The sequence below is a fragment of the Hypanus sabinus genome, chromosome 28 (assembly GCF_030144855.1).
Source record: "Hypanus sabinus isolate sHypSab1 chromosome 28, sHypSab1.hap1, whole genome shotgun sequence".
Lineage (NCBI taxonomy): Eukaryota > Metazoa > Chordata > Chondrichthyes > Myliobatiformes > Dasyatidae > Hypanus > Hypanus sabinus.
Genome location: NC_082733.1, coordinates 34,395,644 through 34,413,739, shown reverse-complemented (window position 1 = coordinate 34,413,739; position 18,096 = coordinate 34,395,644). Strand labels below are relative to the sequence as shown.

At 43.3% G+C, this 18,096-nt stretch overlaps 1 protein-coding gene across 1 annotated transcript; it reads left to right on the top strand.

Moving 5' to 3' along the window:
- Nucleotides 1–9,460: 9,460 nt before the first annotated feature.
- On the top strand, nt 9,461–15,061 carry si:dkeyp-59c12.1 (Ras-related and estrogen-regulated growth inhibitor-like protein). Its single transcript, XM_059952916.1, has 4 exons — nt 9,461–9,659; nt 9,737–9,790; nt 9,887–9,963; nt 11,791–15,061. Exons 1-4 carry the CDS (start codon nt 9,512–9,514, stop codon nt 12,217–12,219), a joined length of 708 nt encoding a protein of 235 aa, XP_059808899.1. The 5' UTR covers nt 9,461–9,511; the 3' UTR covers nt 12,220–15,061.
- Nucleotides 15,062–18,096: the final 3,035 nt, after the last annotated feature.

Sequence of the window (18,096 nt, the reverse complement as noted above, 5' to 3'; positions counted from 1 at the left end):
TCTTGCATCCTCTCTCTCTCCACTTAACTCTTGCCCCTCCAATGAGTCACCTTCTCTTTCTTCCTGTCCGTGTCTGTACATCTGTGGCAGGGACTCCTCATGATCCTTACTCATGCTTGATTCCCTTCTCTCTTGTGTTTCTCCAAGACTCTCATCTCCTATCTTTTTCCACTCCCTCTTGAATGCTTCATCTCTTCCTGCCCTGATGAGCCACGTTCTTTTCTAGTCTGTTCATTTCTATGGTATAACGGATACTCCTCATACTCCTTTCCCTCTCTCAAGTATTTCATCCATTCAATCTCTTCTTTCATTTCTCTCTTTGCCTGTTCCACCTTTATCCTTTCTGCCTGTATCTCCTTCCATATCGCCGCTTTTTCCTTCTCGTATTGTCTTTTTTCCTCCTCATTATCCCAAACTTGTACTTCTCCCTGCATGTTTACTGTCCCCGTCAGCAGGGGGCACTGCTTAGGGGTTCCTTCCTCATTATAGGGAGGGGGTTATTCTTTCACATCCGGGTACGGAGCTGAAGCCAGCTTCTCACTGTACCTTCCTCTCTCTCTAACAGGCTGTTTCTCCAGCACCTTAGTGTCTTCCTCGTTTGTAATCAATATTCTACCTGTCCTCCTCAGCCTTTCTCCCTCCGTTCTGAAGAGTTTTAGCACTTTCATTTCTTGTTCTCTTTTTTGGCTCTTTTCTTAGATTTATCTTTTGGTTTGTAATTTTTAATTAATGCCCCCATTTCTTCGCACAAGCTTACATCAAACGTTCCTTCTCTTGGCCATTTTGTGACCAGGTTTTTGGTTCTTTTTTCCCATTTTTCTGAAGTTTTTGTGATCTCATATTTATTTACCGGGATTTTTTTGCTCAGAATCTCCACTGCCGTTCATTTACCTGTCAAGTTGTTCTCTCTTTTTAAGGTATTTCAGAGATTCACAGTTCGTTTACTGGATAATATTATTTACTCTAATTCTACGCCTAGTCTATCGCCTATCTACCAGCGCTTTAAACTATATATTGGACTGTCCTTGTTTCTTATTCTGTTCTGCCTGTACAGACCTCTATTCAGAGTGGTATCCACAGAACTTTCTCTTTGCACCTCGTCTATTCAGACACTTATCTCTTAAGGCGGTATCCACAAGGATTTTCTCTATTTTTCTTTCCCTGCCCGTTCAGACCTTCGTTTCATATGAAGCGGTATCCACAGGGACTTACCAACACCACGTGGAATTTATTCTTAACTTAACTTCTTATTAACTTATTTGTACTTACCCTCACTGCAGTGTTCTTGATCAATCCTCTGAGCCTCCTGTTAACCCCCAATTCTGCCAGATTCTTTGGACCGGAGAGACCCTTCGGCAGTGGTTCCACACTTCTGAGACTCCAAGACCTCCCCAAAACCAACAGAATTCTTAGTCCAAATTGTCGCAAAAAGCGCTTACCTTTTGTTTGGATGCACCCTTAATTCTGTTAGCCTTGTGGGGGTCCCTAGAGGACTGGGAAGCATCCCCAATCTGCTGTTTCCTTTCTGCGGGCCTCTTTCCAGTCCTGCCGCGGTCGCCAATTTTGTCGTGGTTTCTCATGCCCCCGACCAGGAGACGCAGAAGATTTTTCAAGAAGAGTTTAAACTTTAATTTGCAAATCAAAGCTGAGACAGTCAGTGAGCTAGTCGCTGATTGCCCACCGATCTTTGTACATAGCATTTTTATAGCAATCTCCTGGTTTAGTTACATTAGCATATCCAATCGGTCTATAGGTGCATATCACAAGTACATCTGCCACTATTGTTTCTACCCATTGACTTATTCATGTTCTAATCTACATCTCTTCCCTACCTCTCATTAACACACCATTGTCTTCTACATTCAATTGGATACGTGCATAGCAAATAGCAGACTCAGAATACATAGTTTTGGTTACACAGCAAACAATACAACTGTTATACTCCAATAATATATGCAATAGCATGAAATGTTTTGTCTTGCAGCAGCAGTTAAGTGAAAGACATAGAAATTCATAAAAGGTACAAAATAAATAAATGGTTCAGAAGAAGTACAATGGGGAAGTTTTCATGGGTTCATGGACTTTGATGGGAGAGAGAAAGAAGTTGTTCTTGAAATAATACGTGTCAGTGTAGCGGTGTGCTACACGCAGCGCTAAAATTACGACACGGAGTCGGTAACTGCAGTCGAAGAAAAAAACTTTATTCAAAAACTTCAGCCTCACTTTTAAGCCTCCCTCAACCGGCCCCCCATGGTGCAGAGGCTCCAAAGTTCTGTGCTCGCAAACCCCCGTAGGCTATCTAATTGTGAGTCGGTTCGGATGCGCCAGGAAATGGGTCGCCACATAACCCCCCCCCCCAGAACCGGCGATACACCCCCCAATGTCCACAGTCTGGGCTAGAACCTGCTTGGGAGGTCGGCCTCTGCGCCGAGGCGCCGGAAACTCGGCCGGTTGCGCCAGGTCCACATGGGCCGGTTTGAGGCGGTCCACCGTTGAAACCTCCTCTTTCCCCTCAACGTCCAGCACGAACGTGGACCCGTTGTTCCGGAGCACCATAAACGGCCCCTCGTATGGCCGCTGCAGTGGTGGCCGATGCCCGCCCCTTCGTACAAACACAAACTTACAGTTCTGTAGGTCTTTGGGTATGCAGGTCAGGTGCCGCCCGTGCTGTGAAGTGGGTATGGCGGCCAGGTTACCGAGCTCGCGTAGTCTGCCCAGGACTGCTGCGGGATTTTCCTCTTGCCCCCGTGGGGCTGGTAGGAACTCCCCGGGGACGACCAGGGGCGCGCCGTATACCAACTCGGCCGACGAGACGTCCTTGGGCGCTGTGCGGATGCCGAGTAGGACCCAGGGAAGCTCGTCCGCCCAGTTGGCTCCTCGCAGGCGGGCCATGAGGGCCAACTTCAGGTGACGGTGGAAACGCTCCACTAGCCCGTTCGACTGTGGGTGGTAGGCAGTGGTGTGGTGCAGCTGAGTCCCCAAAAGGCTGGCCATAGCTGACCACAGGCTGGAGGTGAACTGGGCGCCTCTGTCGGAGGTAATGTGGGCCGGTACACCAAAGCGAGATATCCAGGTGGTGATCAGGGCTCGGGCGCAAGATTCGGAGGTGGTGTCGGTGAGCGGGACCGCCTCTGGCCATCTTGTGAACTGGTCCACGATAGTCAGGAGGTGCTGCGCTCCGCTCAACACTGGCATGGGGCCCACAATATCCACATGAATGTGGTCGAAACGCCGGTGGGCGGGATGGAAGTGCTGCGGTGGGGCTTTGGTGTGCCTCTGCACCTTGGCGGTCTGGCAGTGCATGCACGTTTTGGCCTGTTTGCGGGTGTCTTCTGAGGTGATCTGGCGAACGTGGAATTGGGCTTCGGCTTGCTGGAACCATAGGTCCGGGCGCTGTGTCCAGAAACCCGGCAGTTTCAACGAAACCGCATGAACAGAGGCGGCGTCGGTCATTTCTGGTCCAAAAATCGTTTGGACCGTCGGGGTCACCAATTGTAGCGGTGTGCTACACGCAGCGCTAAAATTACGACACGGAGTCGGTAACTGTAGTCGAAGAAAAAAACTTTATTCGAAATCTTCAGCCTCACTTTTAAGCCTCCCTCAACCGGCCCCCCATGGCGCAGAGGCTCCAAGGTTCTGTGCTCACAAACCCCCGTAGGCTATCTAATTGTGAGTCGGTTCGGATGCGCCAGGAAATGGGTCGCCACATCAGTCTTCAGGCTCCTACACCTGCTCCCTGATGGTGCTAATGTGAGGAGAGCATCTTTCAGGTAATGAGAGTCTTTAATCAGAGATTACTTAGGCTCCACTTCTTTTCTTTGCAGTTATGGAAGCTGGGGACTGACCTGATAGAAAGTTGATAATCAGATTTTTTTTCCCATGGTACTGGTATGAAAAGCAAGAGGGAATCATTCTCATTTGTAGAGGAAGAGCTTTAAGGTGGAGCTGAGATGTAAGTTGTTATTTATTATATACAGAGTATGTTGATGTCTGGAACCCACCACCAGAGAAGGTGATAGAGACAGATACAGTCACAATGTTTAAGAGACATTTCGACAGGCGCTTGAATGAGTGAGGAAGGGTACAAACCAAATGCAGGCAAATGGGATTGGTGAAGATTAACAAAAAGGCTAGCAGGGATATGATAGACAGAAGGGTTCATTTCTGTGCTCCACAACTCTGAGTGTACGGTATTTCCCGTGTTGAGTATTTAATATTTCAGTAATATTGTAAATGTTGTATATATATATTAGTTGAGTAAGCACTCTTGTTCATTTATATAATTAATTACAGGCTATATATAAAAGTATGTGAATTGAATACGTCATGACAACACCACCTGGAATGTGCACAGCATGCTTAAAGTAAACACAAAGTTAGACTCACATTTTGGCCTCCAGTATTTTCCTTTGAATTAGTTTAATGGTTTGAAGTTACAAAACATAACATTCCCTCTTTTCAAACCCTTCAGATCCTTGAATGTTTCATCTCAAGTGTTTGTTACATAACATTTGGTTTACCATAATCTAGCTCAATCCACTTTGCAATGATTTGATCTGTATGAAAAGCGTGCATGACTAGCTTTTCAATGTTTCTTTGTGCATGGCAATAATAAGCCAATCCAAATATATAATACATTGCATAATACAAATACATAATATTATACATAATGCGCTAGCTGAACTCATGGAACACAGTGGAGTATTTTCTAATGGAATCATCAATCAAAACAGCAGTGTTAAACTATTGTGTCCCTGCAATTTCTGGTTTGTTTGTTTGTTGCGTGTGGCATTTACGACATCAGCAATCATGGTCTTTCCATGAGCATAATTGTTCTTGGCAAATTTTTCTACAGAAGTGGTTTGCCATGGCCTCCTTCTGGGCAGTGTCTTTACAAGACGGGTCACCCCGGCCATTATCAATACTCTTCAAGACTGTCTGCCTGGCATCAGTGGTCGCACAACCAGGACTTGTGATATGCACCAGCTGCTCGTACGACCATCCACCACCTGCTCCCATGGCTTCACATGGCCATGATCAGGGGACTGAGCAGGTGCTACACCTGGCCCAAGAGTGGCCAGCAGGCTAGCGGAGGGAAGGAGCACCTTACACCCCTTTTGGTGGAGACATAGCTGCACACCGTCACCAATATCCAGTAGATGATACAAATGTTTCAGGGTGTCGAGACCTGATTCATTCACCGCAGGTATCCGGCCTCTTGTATGTTCTTGCAGCTATGTTTGACAGACACTTAAATAGTCAAGGCAGTATAGGATATGAGTTAATGAAGGCAAACTAGACTCATGCCAAAGTTCAAAGTTCACGGTTAATTTATTATCAACATATGTATATGTCACCATATACTACACTGAGAGTAATTTTCTTGCAGGCATTCACAGTAGAATCAATGAAAAACTACACTCAACAACTGACAAGCAACCAATGTTCAAAAGAAGACAAACTGTGTTAATACAAAAAATTTAAAAATGATTAGTAAGTAAATAACACTGAGAACAAGAGTTGTAGACTCCTTGAAAATGAGTCCATAGGGTGTGGAATCATATCAGTGCTGAAGTAAGTGAAATTATCTAGGTTGGAGCAGAAGTCTGATGTCGAAGGGTAATACATGATGGTGGTGTAAGTCCTAAGGATCCTGTTAATAGCGTGGTGAGAGCATGGCCTGGATGGTTGGGGGTTCTTGTAGATGAATGCTGGCAGCACTCCTTGTAGATGTGGTCAGTGTCTGGGAGGTCATTTCCTGAGACGGACTGGACAATACCCGATGCTTTTTGCAGGAATTTCCATTCTTGGGCATTGATTTGCATACCAGGTCGTGATGCAACCAGCCAGGATACTCTCCACTGTCGAACTTTATCAGAGTCTCAGATGACATGTAGAATCTGGCAAAACATCGAAGTTCTAATGTAGATGAATTGTTTAAGAATCAGTGGAGATATTGTGGTTCAAAGGGCCTGTTTCTGTGCTGTACAAATTCTCTAACTCCAAATGTTAGAAGGATAAGGTTACTTCCTCGCACCGGTCAGTGAAACTGAATAAAGGACAATCATCAGCCAACATCTCCATTTTTGATGTTATGACAGGGTGGTAGCATCTGGTATGACATCAGCAATATTGACATGTCCTTTCCACAATTACAGTATATACACCTATATAGAACTATAGAACATGGACTTTGGCACTATACAAATAACATACCATCCTGACTAGCTTGTTTGGCAGGACTCGCTGTGGACCCTGAGGTCTGGAACTTCTCAAACTCCAGGCCTGGTCTGGAGGAAGGCCAGAGACCTCAGAAGTTGGAACGAGTCAGTAATCTGGCTCACTGTGAATGAGGACTGACACCCTAGAATTCACAAATCCCCAACAGTAAACAAAGATCTTTTTTAAATTAGGGCAATGCAGAAAATGTGGTTTACATGAATTTCAGTTTTTAACAAGATCCCACGTGGGACACTGCTCCAAAAGCTTCAGGCCCATGGAATACAGAGCATATTAAAATTGGATCCAAACTTGGCTTAAAATGGAGGTCAGAGAGTCATAATTGAAGGATGCCTTTGCGATTTGAAGCCTGCAGCTAGTGATCTTCCACAGAGATCAGTGTTGGGACTATTTACAACATAAGTGAATGATTTGGATCTGGATGTGAGAGGTATAATCACTAAATTTACAGATGACACGGATATTGGTGGAGTTATTGATTGTGTGGAGGTAATCTTAGCCTACAGCATGATACTATGTCAGTGAAATGGGCTGAGAAAAGGCCGTTAAAAGTTAATCCCAATAAATGTGAGGTGAACTATTTTGAATCAGAATCAGGTTTATTATCAGTGTCTTATATGATTTGACGTTTGTTGCTCGGTGGCAGCAGTATGGTTCAAAGACATAAACATACTATAAATAATAAAAGAAATAAAATGCACAAAACAGAAAGAATGAGATCATGTCCAATCTGATGACAGAGGGGAAGAAGCTGTTCCTGAATTATTGAGTGGCAGTCTTTAGGCTGCTTACCTCCTCCTTGAAGGAGTAATGAGAAGAGGGCATATCTGGATAGTGAGGGTCATCAATGATGGATGGACATACACCGTGATTGGTAAGGTCCTAGGGAATATGGAGGAAAGAACGGACCTTGGTGTGCAAGTCTAAAGATCCTTGAGGATGGCAACATGGCTACAGTACTGTGCAAAAGTCTTAGGCACAAACTTGTATATATAGCGAGGGTGCCTAAGACTTTAGCACAGTACTGTATTTATCAATGTGGAGTGGAGAGCGAGTTCGTTAATCTGGCAGTAGTGAAGGATGTTGGGAATGGAGAGGGTGGAGTGCCACGGGAGGGGTGTGGGACACGTGGCACAGAAGGAGTTCCAGAGGCTGGGGATGGTGTAGATTCAGACACACCCCGCCCTGAGACACCAGGCAAGGTTATTTGATTCCAAAAAATATGGTTTATTGACCGTTAATGAATGCCCCTCTGGTACTTCCCACTCTCTCCTCTCCCTCTTCCCCCTTTCTGAACCATGATTCCCCTCTCCCTGCCCCTTTCCCACTCTCAATCCACAATAGAGACTCATATCAGAATCAGGTTTATCATCACTCACATACAGTATGTCATGATTTTTTTTGTGGCAGCAAAACAGTGCAATGCATAAAATTACTACAGTACTGTACAAAAGTCTTAGGTACCCTAGATACATGTGCCTTAGAATTTTGTACAGTACTTTAGACAATGTGGTTAAGAAGGTACAAGATATTGGCTTTTATTAGTTGAGGCTTTCAGTACAGGAGCAGAGAGATTGTCTCCAAACTTTATGAAACGTTGTTCTGCACAGTCCAGGTCATGATGCTATGGGAATGAAATGGTAGCACTAGAGAGTGTGAAGAGGAGATTCACCAAGACGTTGACTGTGCTGGAGTGTTTTAATTATGAGGGGAGACTGGAAAAGGTCTGTTTTCTGAGATATATAAATTGGTGATATTGGTATATAAACCTAAAAATGCTCCTCACGGCATGCACCTCAAATAGCCTCTGACAACCAAGTCCAACTCCTGGCCTTTTTGTGTGGCTTAGCCTCTAAGCCCAGCGGAACTGTTTCTACTGACAGGAGAAGGGGCAAAGGCAGGTCCTGGCGCCTTAAAACCAGTGCTTCGGGTAGATGGAGCTCATCAGCCTGGGAAGGCAGTCCATCTAAGAGAGGGAAAATTCTGATTTCAAACCTTCGCTGCCTTGCGGCCGTACCCACTCATGGGAAAGGCTTCGGGAGTAAACCCTAAGGATAAATCTGGAGCTGGAGTCCCTAAGACAGTCCGGCGTTGCCTTCAACCTTGTTCTGTCAACTCCTGTGACGACACTGGTGCCAAGCTGTATCGACCCTTGCCCTTCCCTTGGACAACATCGGTGTCATGGAGAGGGGAGACTTGTTGCATGGGCAACTGCTGGTCTTCCATACAACCTTGCCCAGGCCTACGCCCTGGAAACCATTCCAGGCACAGATCCATGGTCTCACGAGACTAGCTGATGCCACCATAAACTGGTGAGGGTTAAAGACAGGGTAATCTCTGTCCCCATATCAGAGGGGGCTAAGTGTTGTAAAATGGGATTAATGCAAATGGTATGGATACGCTGTACCAAATGGCGTGTTTCCACGTTTATTGTGTACTTATTGAGATACAGTACAGAATAGGCCCTTCTGGCCCCTCGTCATGCAATCCGGGAACACCTGACTTAATCCAAGCCTAATCATGGGACAATTTACAATGACCAATTAACCTACAATCTGGTAGATTTTTGGACTGTGGGAGGAAACCAGAGCACCCGGAGGAAACCCACGTGGTCACAGGGAGAATGTACAAACTCCTCACAGGCAGCGGTGGGAATTGAACACGGGCTGCCTGTACTGTAAAGCATTGTGCTAACCACTACACTACCATACCATGCACTGTACTGCTGCCCCCCAAAAAAATTCATGACAAATGTTGTGATTCTACCACTCTTTAATGATTTAAGCAGATTATTAATAATAATTGAAAATGAGAAATTGCTATAATTCATTACTATGAGGTTTGAATGTTGCCCAAATAGTCCCATCAAGTCGGTCCCAGAGAGATTAAAATAAGAAATGTTTCGTGGCTTTGTCAGTATAGAGTTAAAGATAACTTCAAAAACATACACCATTGAAAATATTTCAATGGAATTTTTTCCCTTGAAAAATCCATATTCCGATACTGTCACAACACTGGGCAAATACTTCAAACATCATTCTGCAGAAATGATTTTAAAGATGGAACTGAAACTTTCAATGAAAAACATTCCTCCTTTTTGAGCTCTGGTGATGTGAGATCCTTTAATGCGTTAGTGGGGCCAGCAGAGGGCTATGGTTCTGCTCTCAAATTCTCTCTCTCTCTCTCTCTCTCTTTTCCCCTCCTCCTCACTCTTTGTATATCAAACAGCAGCTTTCTTGCTCACAGCTGCTCATTTCAGCAGCTTGGAGAGATGTGGGCTGATCTGAAGCTTAAAGCTGCAAATGGTTCGACAAGTTCCCTAAATGAGCGTGAAGTATTTTCTCCTACGACTATACCACCTCTGTCAAGGATGGAAGCCAAAGTTGTGGTACTGGGGGCAGATAATGTTGGGAAATCTGGTAAGTCTATCAGTCGACAGAGGCAATATGCCATGTTCGTTCAGTTCAATTTTTAATCACAGTATTTCTGTTTGCAGCTTTAACCGTTCGCTTTTTGACAAGAAGATTCATTGGTGAATATGGAGATATAGGTAAACATTTTACATTAAATCTTTCATCCGGTTTCAAACAATACTTTCTTTGTTGTTGAAAGGCTGTGTTTAATACGAAGTTTATTTGAATACTAGAATCCGTCTACAATCACAACGTGACTGTTGCTGGGGTACAGGTTGCTTTCAATATTTGGGATTCTCCGTTTTCTCAGGTAAAACTTCTAAGTGATTAAAATTCTAACTATCTCAATTGTTTTCTATCATGGGCTTGTTATGTCACAATATTAAGTGAACCTTCCAAAGTGGATAGTTTTTAATGTTACTAACCCAAACAGCTTTTTCGTTCCTTTAGACCCTACTATTAACTGAGGGGTCCGTGGACCCAAAGTTTGGGACCCCTGCCCTAGACTGAATACAAATTCCATTTGTCATACCTTTATATTGGAAGCTAACACCATTTTAGTGCTGTTAAAAGTTTAACCAGTTCCTAGCTACTTTGGTTACACATATAATTTGCCATATCTCCAATGTTCTAAATGACAGCAGTGCTTCATCGTCCTCTTACTAAAACTGGTTCTAATATTTACTTAGCTTTAGAATCTTTATAATTCCTGGTGATTTAACAGAATACATTTGGTCCGTGTTGTGCACGGATAAGAAGGAGGCAATCTACATTCAGTGTGAGTGAGGAGTAAACCAATCCACGCTAAGTTGAGTTTATTGTCGTATGCAGAGGGAAGGTGAGGTACCGATAGAATGAAGGCTTGCTGGCAGCGGCATCACACGAATGTAAGTTCAGGTAACACACAGCACATAAACTATATTAGACAGAAAAAAGACAATGCAAAACAAGACATTAGTGCCAATAAATAAACGCAGTCAAAGAGAAGCCCATGAGGTTGTCTACAGTTTTCCTTTGCTGAGGCAGGGTTAGGATTGTGCAGGTCCGTTCAAGAAACTGATGGTTGTAGGAAAATAGCTGTTTCTAAGCCAAGTGGTGTGGAACTTTAGATTTCTCTAGCCCCTGCCTGAACTTCTGCATTCCGTACACAGACAACAGAGCATGGAGATCTGGAACTTCTTTTCAGTTTTGCCCTGCTCCTCCATAAATAAAGATAGTTTGTTGTTAACCTTGGCGCTGAAGTACTTTTCAGTGTACAGCACACATCCAGAGATTCATTAAACTCTCTAGAATTAAACTGTTTATTCAAGAGCAAGTTAACTTTTAATAGCATTATAAATTTTAATTACTTCTAACACATGTATTTGGCATAAAATTCAAAAAAACAAGTTTCAGTTTTTGTTGGAAATTTTAAAAACTTCTCTCTCTCCCCCCTCCCCCTCTCCCCTCCCTCTCCCCCCTCTCTCCCTCTCTCTCTCTCTCTCTCAATCACATAGGCTTTTCCAAGCCTTTATTTTGCTTTCAGTACATAACTTACAATTGAATTTTCTTACTTACTTAAGAATAGTCACCTGGCTGATGCACAGAGAGTGCTAGTACCCATGGAACTGTGGCCCATGAGCTCTGAGCTTGCAGTAGAACATTAAGTTTTTAGTGATCTTGAGTACATGTATTTACTAATCGTTATCTTAAGCCCTTATGCTTTTGTTTTAATCTTGTCAAGTAAATTGTGACTGGCACGTGTTTCCCACATTCTGTGATTATTTAAAGAGAACTCTCGTTTGGCACCTTAGCAGAGCCATTCTGTCACAGCATGTTCTCGCAGCTTCTGAGTTGAGTTGGTGCCAGGACCTCCGTGACAGAGAACCTGCCATTCCTCCAGTGTGCTGTGACATAAGTAGTATTTTAAGGAAAAACTGGTTGGAAATGAGGCAGAAACATTTAAGAGGCTCTTGGATAGGTGCGTAGATGGAAGAAAAACAAAGGGCTATGGACTATGTAGAAGGGAAAGGTTAGGTTGACTGTGGAATATGTTAAAGGGATAGTACAGCATCATGGGCTGAATGTCCTGTACTGTGCTATGTTCTAAACCAAGCGTTAAACAGTTTGGAATGACGGAATTTTGTTTCCTTTGAAGGATCGACTGAATAATAACAGTGGAAAGGAGAAACAGATCCAATGGGCAGACGGCTTTGTGTTGGTTTACAGCATCTGTGACCGAGCCAGTTTCAACATAGTCCGGCAACAGATCCAGTTTATCAAGTCAATGAAAGCTTATCCTGGCGCAGACCGAGCTCCCATCGTCATTGTGGGAAATAAGAGGGACCTCTGTCACCGCAGGACGGTCTCCAGTGAGGAAGGAAGGCTCTTGGCTCTAGCAACCCACTGCGAGTTCTATGAAATCTCCGCCGCAGAAACTTACCATGGCGTGTTGGTGGTTTTCCACAGTCTGGTGGACATAATCAAGGAGTCCAAGCTCCTGACCATCAGAAAACCAGCCGGGATAAGAAGCATCGTTCGGAGTATGTCTGCTGTGTTCACAAGAAGAAGAACAGATTCCTTGTGAACTTGACATCGTATCGACAGCACGGCGCTGTGCTGCATGTTTTAGCGTGGACTCTGGCTTGGATTGCACTCCATCCTTTATCACGAGGTTTACATCAATGGTCACAATTTAATATATGTTCTGGGATTTAAAAAATTCCTTTTCTGCTTTCTCACAGTTTGTGGGGACAGTTGGAGCTAAATGTCGAGCTTCACATTGGGAGCCTAAATAATGAATGTGGCTCATTGGCCATTTAGTCTATCCTCACCACCCATGCACGTATTATACAGTAAAATGGGTGGAAACCAAGCACAAGAGTCTTTGCTGATTCCCAACCCCAATATCCTATTCACGGGGCACTGAACTGCCTATAATGCCAGCAGATTAATGATCGAATCTGCTAAGTGCTCTGCTTTTAGACGGGTGTCTCAAACGGCTTGTTTCTGAGAGATTGGCCCACATCCTCTTGACCTTGTTGAGCTCTTAGACACAGAGAGCCTTATTCCTCATTGAGTAAGCTTGCCTGGCAACCATGAAATCCATCTGCTTTGAACCAAGTGAATGTTAGCTTTCTAAGTAAGTGATAATAGGTTTCATTGTATCCGATGGAAAAACTCCTGATAATGTACTTCCGCCCTCATGTGGTGCTGCTGTCCAGGCTCAGTTGGGCATCGATAGTTTGACATAAATGAGTTGCATGATAAACTAATATTATTCTTAGCTTATTTGTTATGCACATTACGCTGTCTGACAGTCACTTCCTGTAAAGCGTTAACCATGATCTGTAGGGACAATTACATTGGTTTCCTCCTTTTCTGGCGGACGGATGAAATGACGTCACTAAGCTAATCAATGACGTTGGGCCATACCATTCTCCTTCTTACTCTTGAAGACATTCACCACCTTGATAGCAAAGTCATGGCAAGTCCATTCAAACCACTGAACAACCCAGTTTTGAACCAACCACTTATTTCATAAAAAATTGAAGGAATTTTACCACCATTTGTCCTTTTGGGCATTTTCTCCTCACCTTACCCACAGTTTGATAGATTTTTACATATTAAGAGAATCTGGCAATATCGTGTTAGTGTCAGTAAGTAGTTCTGATGTAAAAGACCAACAATCATCTTACTGAATGTTGGAACAGACACAAGGAACCAAGCTTCAAGTTCTTACGCCTGGCTCTCTTCACACATATCACAGAACTAGAGAATGGCCATGACACAGAAAGAGTGCGTTCAGCCCCTCAAGTCTATTCTCACTCCCTGTCATTTCCCCATTGCCCTGAAAATTCTTTCTTCTTAGATAATCGTCCTTTTCTTTCTGGATGCTACAATTGAATCTGCCTCTTAAACTATCAATAGAAATGCATTCCAGACTCTAACCAGACACTATATGTAAAAAAAAGTTGATTTCTATATGAAAAACTCTGTGATAGCTCCCTTGAGTTAATCTTGAAAAAATGACAGCTTGATTTATAATATTCCAAAATTATCTTTTCCAAAATACAATTATCCAATATATCATGAGTTTGAATAATTAATCCACTTCTAAATACAGCATTAGTTCTAACTCGTTGGTATTTTCTCATTCTTGCCCGCTTGAAGTAGATCAACTTCTTGTTCACATATACTAAAGTGGTTCCAATGCACCTAGGTTAAACAAGCTTATCTTCTTGGGGACAATAACACACACAAGGTACTGGAGGAACTCAGCAGGTCAGGCAGTTTCTATTGAGAGGAATAAAGAGAATGTTTCAGTCTGAGACCCTTCATTAGGACATTTCATTTAATACAAGTACCTTCTTGGACAATTCTTTAACCCTGGGTCACTTCAGCCTGAAGTTGAGTTTGTTCCCAATGGACAAAACATTGAGATTTTTCAGATGGATTGAGGAAAATTATGGTTGATTCAGGCAAAGGAGTGTGATGTTAAAAAGTGGAGGAATCTTTTCATCCAAAACACTAATCAGGGAAGTGATTGGAAATGAGAGCCAAGGCTTATTTACTGTCTAAGTACGTATATGTCATCACACACATCACTACCTTGAGATTCATTTCTTGCAGACATTTACAGAAATACAATAGAATTTTTGAAAACTCTACCTAAACAAAGACTGACAAATGTGCAAAAGACAGACTAATGTGCAAACAGTAATGCTAAGAACATGTGTTGTACAGTCACTGAAAGTGAGTCCATGGGTTGTGGAATCAGTCCAGTGTTGGGGTGAGTGAAGTTATCCACGTTGGTCAAAGAGCTTGATGGTTGCAGGGTAATAACTGTGCCTGAAGCTGGTGGTGTGGGCCCTAGGTTCCTGGATATCCTTGCCAATGGTAGCAACAAGAAGAGTACATGGTCTGGATGGTGGGGGTCCTTGATGTTTTAGTGGGTTCAGAAGTGAAGTAATTTTCTGTGGAGTGCAAATGATGGGAAGGTGGGTTGAGTTTAATCCATCTAAGAGAGATGGGCTTGATGGGCCTTATGACCTTTTCCTCCGCTCTCCAAGATTCTTAAGCTGACTTGAGAAGAACTGCTGTGGTAAGACGATGCCTAGAGTTCCTGTAAATGTTCAAACATTGAACTTTGGCCTGATATTAAACAGTGTTAGAAAAACACACATGTATATTCTTAACAGTTTCTGTCTGGGTTTTTACAGCTTATTTATAGAATCCGGTCAAAGTTGATCAGCACATATGAAACTATTGTACTAATAATACAGTATATAAAAATGTTAACTGTAAATACACAAGGTTTTATGCACAGTATGTGTGAGGCTATATCTGGTGCTGTATTTCATTCAGTGTGCTGTTGAGACTATTGTGTTAACAATAAACGTTTTCTCTTGGGGGAAAAAATATGCAGACCTTTCTGTTCTCTTGAAGCTTGTGTGATAAATAAATCGCAGACTCTATGTTGGAAGAAATGTGAACTTCCCTGTGAAAATCAAGTGCAAAAAGACAAAAGTCAGCCAACAGGTCTTGGCTTCCGTCTCCAGTCTTTTATTTTTAAAAAAAATTTTATTTTATCGTGACACACAGCGTGGAACACGGCCTGCTGGTCCTTCAAGCCATACCACCCTCAATCCCCCATTTAATTTGAGCCTAATCACAGGATAATCTTCAATGAGCAATTAACCAGTAGGTCTTTAGTTTGTGGGAGAAACTGGAGGAAACTGATTCAATCACTGGGAGAACGTACAAACTCCTTACAGGCCACAGCAGGAATTGAACCTGGGTCGCCTGTACTGTAAAGTGTTGTGCTAACCACTATACTACCATGCCATCTCCAGCCTATACTGAGTACAGTGACCTTTGAGTTTGCTTTAGTTAAGGGCATAGGGGGAGGAGTATAACTGCTGGAGACCCCTTGGCACAACAGTCAGTGCTGCTGCTTCACAACACCAGGGAACTGGGATCAATCCTCACCTCAGTCAGGCCCTGACTGAGTTAATTCTCCCTATGACGTAGTGGGGTTTTTCCAAATGCTCCAGCTTTCTCCCACATCCCTGTGGAATACACAAGACATTGGAGGGATTCAGCGGGTCAGGCAGTATCTGCGGAGGGGAATAAACCATTGACATTTCTGGCCAAGACCTTTCATCAGGACTGAGAAGGAAATGGGAAGAAGGTGGAAACAGGGGAAGGAGCACAAGCTGGCAGGTGATAGGTGAGGCCATGTGAGGGGGCAGGTGGGTGGGTGGGGAAAGCTGGGAAGTGAAAGGTGGGAAAGGTAAAAGGGCTGAAGAAGAGGGAATGTGATCGGAGAGAAGAGTGGACCATGAGAGAAAGGGAAGAAGGGACACCAGAGGAAATGATGGGGAGGTGAACCCAATGATGGATTGCTAGGTGAATTAACCACTGTGAATTAAGCTTAGTGCAGTTAGATAGCCAAGGAATCAAGGGGGAGTTTATGAGCCTATGTAGAAGAAAATAGGTTGCAGGGGTACAAGGAAGTAACGAAATAGAAACAAAACTGACAGGATTATTCTGCTATGAACTACATAGATCTGATGGATGGACTTACCTCCTTTAGTGTCATGAGTGAAATAATTTTATTCTTTGTGCACTTCTTTCAAGTTTGGCATAAAACAGAAAATACTGTAGTTTCTTCAGCCTCTGCGGAAAAAGAGAGAAGCAGAGTTAACATTTCAGATGGATAGATTGATTTGGTGTAAGTTCAGCCATCTAATTATTATTCTCTCACCACAGAGGCTACCTAACCTGCAGAGTATTTCTAGCATTTCCTGTTAGAATTCATATTTCCAACATCTGCAGAATTATGTTACTTCATTCATTTAGAGATACAACATGGAATAGACCCTTCCTACACTGCCCAGCAACCCACCTATTTATTCCTAGCCTAAACACAGGACAACTTACAATGACCAATTAACCTATTAACTGGTACTTCTTTGGACTGTGGGAGGAAACCCACACAGTTCATGGGGTGAACATACAAGCTTCCGACAGATGGCGTCAGAACTGAACTCCCGAACTGCAATGCCACAGGCTGTGCTAACCGCCATGCTACCGCGGTGCCCACTGAATTTTGTTTCGCTTTTGTGTCAGGCAGCAGAAGGCAGAAGCTGGGCGCAGGGCGCAGCAATGGGGGAGCCGTGATGCCTCCTGTGGTCCAGCAGCCAGTTACTCTCCAGGACCTTATTCCAAGATACAGCACGGTGACAGGTCCTTCCTCCCCAATGAGTCCACACACCAAATTGCACCCATGTATCAATTAACCTACTGACCCGTACATCTTTGGATTGTGGTAGGAAGTTACAGCTCTCGGGGTAAACCCACGTGATCACAGGGAGAACAGACAAACTCCTTGCAGGCAGTGGCAGGGGAGCAAGTATAAACTCCTTACAGACAAGCAGGTCGCTGACACGGCAATAGCACTGCACTACCGTGTCACCCCAAGAGGTGAATTGTATGTGAAATGATGTGAAGAATGGCCATCAATCAGGCACTGTAAGGTTATTCTGCTCCAGATTCCAGTATCTGCTATCTCTTGAGTCTCGGTAAACATATTCCTAACTGGCAGATCATTGTCCAGGCGAGGTAGGACCCTCAGATGAAATTGTCACCTATCTATGATAGAGATTCAGCAGTATGAACCAGGAATAGAACAGTTATACCATAATGACAGGTGACCCCTTGCATATAGAATAATAATATTAATAATAACAACTTGTTTATAGAAAACTTTTCATACCAACATTAAAGTTCAAGGTGCTTTACAATGGGATAAAGTTTAAAATTAAAAATAAAAGACAAAATGATGTTAGTTAAATGCTAAGTTAAATAAATAGGTTTTCAGCTGCCATTTAAAAGTGTCACCCGAGTCTGCGTCCTTTATAGTTTTAGGTATTGAGTTCCACAGTTTAGGAGCATAGTTCAAAACAGCTGACCTGCTACTTATCTTTTGAAGGAGGTCGTTTAAATTTAAGAGACTGGTGGAAGAAGACATGAGCAGGATTATAAAACGAAAATGATTATGTGATGTACTCCAGTCCCAGACCACTGGGAGTTCTAAATCAAGTAAGGGAACTTTAAAATCAATTCTAAAAGATACAGGAAGCCAATACAGAATACTTAGTATGAGAGTGATTTCCTGGTTTTAATTAAAAGAACAGAGAATGGTGTAATCAAAGTCCAATCAAAGATTATTACAGGACTTATTGAGATAGATGGAAGGAAACTATTTCCTGCGGAGGTGGGTGCTGGGTTGTGGGAAAAGGCTGAACAAGGGACTTAATGAGGTCTTGCATTGGGTGGGCCACTCGTGAGTGACTGCAGGAACTATTCCTTTATGGAAAGTGCAGACAAAATCTCTCATTGTCTTCCCCCCCCCCCCCCCCCACGATGCCAATAAGTCTGAAGGTAGGGTTGTGGGTGA

What these genes read in the sequence shown, in the direction of transcription:
- si:dkeyp-59c12.1 (XM_059952916.1), top strand. Translation starts at nt 9,512, where the DNA reads ATGTGGGCTGATCTGAAGCTTAAAGCTGCAAATGGTTCGACAAGTTCC. An exon ending in AGATAATGTTGGGAAATCTG is followed by an intron (nt 9,660 to 9,736) that starts GTAAGTCTATCA and finishes TTCTGTTTGCAG; the next exon opens with CTTTAACCGTTCGCTTTTTG. An exon ending in TGGTGAATATGGAGATATAG is followed by an intron (nt 9,791 to 9,886) that starts GTAAACATTTTA and finishes TTTGAATACTAG; the next exon opens with AATCCGTCTACAATCACAAC.